Source organism: Chlorocebus sabaeus, chromosome 29 (genome assembly GCF_047675955.1).
Source record: "Chlorocebus sabaeus isolate Y175 chromosome 29, mChlSab1.0.hap1, whole genome shotgun sequence".
Taxonomy (NCBI): domain Eukaryota; kingdom Metazoa; phylum Chordata; class Mammalia; order Primates; family Cercopithecidae; genus Chlorocebus; species Chlorocebus sabaeus.
This window is the reverse complement of record NC_132932.1, coordinates 2,699,423-2,704,594: the sequence shown is the minus strand read 5'-3', so window position 1 is coordinate 2,704,594 and position 5,172 is coordinate 2,699,423. Positions and strand designations below refer to the sequence as shown.

At 43.1% G+C, this 5,172-nt stretch overlaps 1 protein-coding gene across 1 annotated transcript; it reads right to left on the bottom strand.

The window, feature by feature from the left end:
• Positions 1–479: 479 nt before the first annotated feature.
• OR10G2 (olfactory receptor family 10 subfamily G member 2) lies at positions 480–1,584 on the bottom strand. Its single transcript, XM_007990758.3, has one exon. The coding sequence runs from the start codon at positions 1,484–1,486 to the stop codon at positions 542–544; it is 945 nt and encodes a 314-aa protein (XP_007988949.3). The 5' UTR covers positions 1,487–1,584; the 3' UTR covers positions 480–541.
• Positions 1,585–5,172: the final 3,588 nt, after the last annotated feature.

Genomic DNA, 5,172 nt, shown 5'->3' with positions numbered 1-5,172 from the left:
TGAGCTGGTTTCACAGTTTTGAGGAGACAGATTTGATGTATTAGCACATGACGAGGATGAGGGACAGGAAAAAAAACAGAATAGTCCAGAATTTTCGAGTTCAAGTGCTTGGAAATATTCATGCCATGCACAAGCAAAGAAATGGAATTTAGAGAGGTCTAGGATTAGGAGCAAAGACAATGAGAAAAGGGGTTATAGAGCCCCCTTTTTACTTTTGTCATATTTTCTGGCATGGTATACCTTCTAAGACACTGACACATTCTCGTCTTATTCAACCTTCGGTAAGGCATTTTCTCATCTTACAAGATAGTCAGAGGTGATAGAAGTAATGTATCCATTTATTTCTAAAAGATTATGTAAAACAACTTGAACCAGTTTAATTAGGAGAAAAGATTTTGGGTCAAAAGAATTCAGAATTTTCTGCCAAAGAAAATGCAAGTAAATTCACTTTAAATCATTAGCAATTTATTGGGCATTTGTCACATGTAGCAGTAGCTGAAGAGAGTGGCAGTGATGATGATGCAGGTGTAGTTACTTATTTTCATTCAGCCTCTCGACCTGCTGTCATCCTCTTCAGAGCAGACTTCACTTCTTGATTCCTCAGTGTGTAGATGAGGGGGTTCAGGAATGGAGTGACAACAGTGTAAAACACAGCCACTGCCCCATCCAGGGGGCTCTTGGAGCCAGCCCTAAGGTAGATGAAAATACAGGGAATATAGTAGACTGTGACCACAGTTAGGTGGGAGCCACAGGTGGAGAAGGCCCGGCGCCTCCCATCAGCAGTGCGTATCTTCAGGATGGCATGGACTATGTTGGCATAGGAAAGCAGAATTAACATGAAGCAACTGGCGGCCACTACTCCGATGTCCACAAAGGTCACAAGCTCATTGACAGTTGTGTCAGCACAGGCCAGTCTCAATACTGCAGGGATGTCACAGATAAAGTAATGTACCTGATTGGGCCCACAATAGGGCAGGCGGAAGGTCAGGGTGGCCTGGATAGACCCATGAATGGAGCCAGCGACCCAAGCTCCAGCCACAAGGACTGTGCATAACCTCCCATTCATGAGCACTGGGTAGCGCAGGGGCTGACATATTGCCAGGTACCTGTCATAGGCCATCAAGGTGTAGAGGAAGCACTGGGTGCTGCCCAGGAAGTGAAAGAAATACAGCTGAGCCACACAGCCACCAAACGGGATAGCCTTGCTGGCAGGAGTGAAGTTTAAAATAATTCGAGGAACGATGACTGAGGAGAGCCACATGTCCAGGAATGAGAGCACTCCCAGAAGAATGTACATGGGGCGAGCATGGAGCTTCGGGTCAGCCCACACGGTGAGCAGAATGAGCAGGTTCCCCAGCTGCGTGAGGATGTAAATGATGGAGAAGACCAGGAAGAGGAGGCTTCTTAGATTCGGGGGGTGAGACAAGCCCAGGAGAATGAAATCTGTCACCACAGTGTCCAGCGATGTGTTTTTGGTCTTTCCCATGTCTTTTTGTAGTCTGCTAAGATGAATGGTGAAGTTTGACAAGAGAAACACAGCACAATGATGTTGTAAGTGAATGCTTTTGACGGATGATTGGTGCCTAGGAATTATGAGATAAACAAGATAGTGTTAAATTGTTTTTTAAAAGAGGAGGTGGTGTCACCATTAGTTATTTAGGTTACTTAATAGGAGAAGCCCTCCAGAGGCTGGTTAGTTTCCTAGATGGGAGGAAACTCTTGTCCATTGAGAGATACTGAGAGGCAGGATTTGCCAGATGAAGGAAGAGGGACACATGAGAGTGACAGAGAAGTACCGAAAACTCCAACCCAAAAGTGAGTTCACCAAGGAGGGGCTAAGGTTGACACAGAGAAGTGTGGAGCAAACACCGTACATTGACCACATCGACTTTTTCTTCACCTACTGTCATTGTCCCCTTTGTCCTCAGCTAAAATCTCATCTCCTCACCATAGCAGGCAAAAATATTCCTTATCTGCCCCTTATTCATATCGCTGTTCTATCACTTGTAATTCCTTCTCATTGTTGGGATGCATGACACTCCTCAAGGTTCTCACCGTAGCGTGCTCTAACTTGGGACTTATGCACACACTATCTTTTCTGCTCCCTTCACATAGGTAGTGCCCACTTTTCCTTCAGGATTCAGTTCGGAGTCTTCACCTTCAAGAAGGCTTTCCCGATCCCTGAGGGCAATGCTTATACTTTTCAGAGCACATACATTATGTTGCATTGTCTGATTTCTTTTTTTCTCCCTTAGTAGTCATCCTGTCTAGCACACTAAAAGTGATAAATATCATAATTATTTTCTGAATGACTGAGGCGGATTGAATGGATGTTGCCAAATCTCCCTGACTGAATACATTGTTTCTCTGCCTGATCTTTTTTGCCTGACCCTTGTGCCCACGTGGCTGGGACTTTTAGGTCAAGGGATCATGTCACTCATTATGTAATATGAGTATAATTTCATTATTAAAAAACTCCGAGAAACACTCATGCCTGTTTTTGCTCCAGGATATCATTTAGATTTATTTTGTTGATTTATATGGTTCATTGGCTTGGGATTGGATTTTTTTTTTGGTATGAGGTCACGGAGGAATTTTTATTGTTTGTTATAAAATCATTGATTAATGCAGGACTTGATCTTTTTTGTGCTTGTGTGTAATATCTATGTATTGCAGTCTGTCAAACAGCAACTCTCTCTAAAGACCTTTACAGATTTTCAAGTATCTGAACCAGATGATAAAATAGATAGAGGGATGGAATGTGTTTGTTTCACTCTTTTTGTTGAATAGGTTGCTTGATAAAGACTTTTCACTCTATGTATGGTTTGAGATGCATTTATCTTTCATTTAACTACAAAATATCTTTGTAATGCAAATGACTATTTTCAGAAAGCAATTAAAATGACAATAGATTAATTATAAATAACATGTGAACATTAATAAGTTTAACTATTTAATCTCTATCAGAAATTCCTCAAAGAAATTTTATCTTAAGTATTCTCTGAAACAACTTAATTCATATGTTAGCATTCACAAGTTAGTAGTAGTAGTAATAATAATACTGAATATATCTGGCTCTTCGAAGTCTGTGGAAAATGTTAAACTTGCCCTTTGCCCACCAAGAACGAAGAAATATCAGATTTTTTTAAAAAAATTATACTTCAAGTTCTAGGGCACATGTGCACAATGTGCAGGTTTGTTACATACGTATACATGTGCCATGTTGGTGTGCTGCACCCGTCAACTCGTCAGCAGAAATATCAGATTTTTATTGCCTGAGTTTTAGGATGGGAAAGCTAAATCTTATTTCTGTGGTTAGAATATAGACTATAGAGAAAAGAGGCCTGGTGCGGTGGCTCACGCCTGTAATCCCAGCACTTTGGGAGGCTGAGGCAGGCAGATCACCAAGTCAAGAGATTGAGACCACCCTGGCCAACATGGTGAAATCCCATCTCTACTAAAAATACAAAAAAATTAGATGGGTCTGGTGGCAGGGGCCTATAGTCCCAGCTACTTGGAAAGTTCAGGCAGGAGAATCTATTGAACCCAGGAGGTGAGGTTGCAGTGAGCGGAGATCGTGTCACTGCACTCCAGTCTGGTGACAGAGAGAGATTCTGTCTCAAAAAAAAAAAAAAAAAGAATATAGAGAAAAGATAGCGTTAAGATTAAAATTGTGCATAAAATACTAATTATGGTCAGGCGTGATGGCTCACGCCTGTAATCCCAGCACTTTGGGAGGCCAAGGCGGGCAGATCACGAGGTCAGGAGATCGAGACCATCTTGGCTAACATGGTAAAACCCTGTCTCTACTAAAAATATAAAAATTAGCTGGGCGTGGTGGCAGGCGCCTGTAGTCCCAGCTACTTGGGAGGCTGAGGCAGGAGAATGGCATGATCCGGGAGGCAGAGCTTGCAGTGAGCTGAGATTGTGCCATTGCACTCCAACCTGGGAGACAGAGTGAGACTCTGTCTCTTAAAAAAAAAAAAGAACTAATTATGAGCTAAAGTAATTTTCTTTTGTGTGTGTGTGTGATGGAGTCTTGCTCTGTTGCCCAGGCTGGAGTGCAGTGGCCTGATCTTGGCTCACTGCAACCTCTGCCTCCCAGATTCAAGTGATTCTCCTGCCTCCGCCTCCTGACTAACTGGGACTACAGGTGCACACCACCATGCCTGGCTAATTTTTGTATTTTTAGTAGAGACGGGGTTTCACCATATTGGCCAGGCTGGTCTTGAACTCCTGACCTCATGATCCACCCATGTTGGCCTCCCAAAGTGCTGGGATTATAGGCGTGAGCCACCACGCCTGGCCGAGCTAAAGTAATTTTCTTTGTCAATACAGGAATATAAACTAGTACGCTTCTACTTAGGCAAATAATATATTCATGAAATGTTTTATGAAAATCAATTTTTGTATTTAAAATCAGATAGAACTGTACCACTGGGGCAATTATTTGAAGGACTTCCATGATGCATACTTACGTATAGTGAAAAGTTTATCCCTAATTTATCTACTTTGTCAGTCTGACTTTCCCCCTGTTGTTGTGCATAAGTCAGGTTTCATTTCTCCCAGGCTCCCTGTTGAAAGAAAACTCTTTTTACCCCTCTAGGTTCTGGGTTCCCTGCCTGGGAGGAGGCAGGAAACTGAGATGGGTTACAGCTGGTCGGTTTGAGGTCAGGTTACCTTTCCAGGCAGACTTGGTAAAGAACGGTGATTTCAGCTTGGTGCTTGGTGTTCAGAGGTTGCAAAGGAAGATAGTTTAGACTTCCAGAAGGTAAATTTTTGGAGAAACAGAGGGTGTCTTTACAGAAGGATTGGCTTTCTTGGCAAGAAAGGTGAACAGTCTGGGACCACCTTAGAGGAGACAAAAGAAAGACTGGGCATGGTGGCTCAGGCCTGTAATCCATCCCAGCACTCTGGGAGGCTGAGGCAGGAGAATTGCTTGAGCCCAGAAGTTTGAGACCAGCCTAGGCAACATAGTGGGACCCTGTCTGTGAAAAAAAATTTTTTAATTAGCCAGGTCTAATGGTGCGCACCTGTAGTCCTAGTTACTCAGGAGGCTGAGACAAGAGGATCACTGGAGCCTGGAAGGTCAAGCCTTCAGTGAGCCATGATGGTGCCACTGTACTCCTTCCTGGGTGACAGATTGAGACCTTGTCTCAAAGAAAAAAAAAA

What these genes read in the sequence shown, in the direction of transcription:
- OR10G2 (XM_007990758.3), bottom strand. Translation starts at nt 1,486, where the DNA reads ATGGGAAAGACCAAAAACACATCGCTGGACACTGTGGTGACAGATTTC.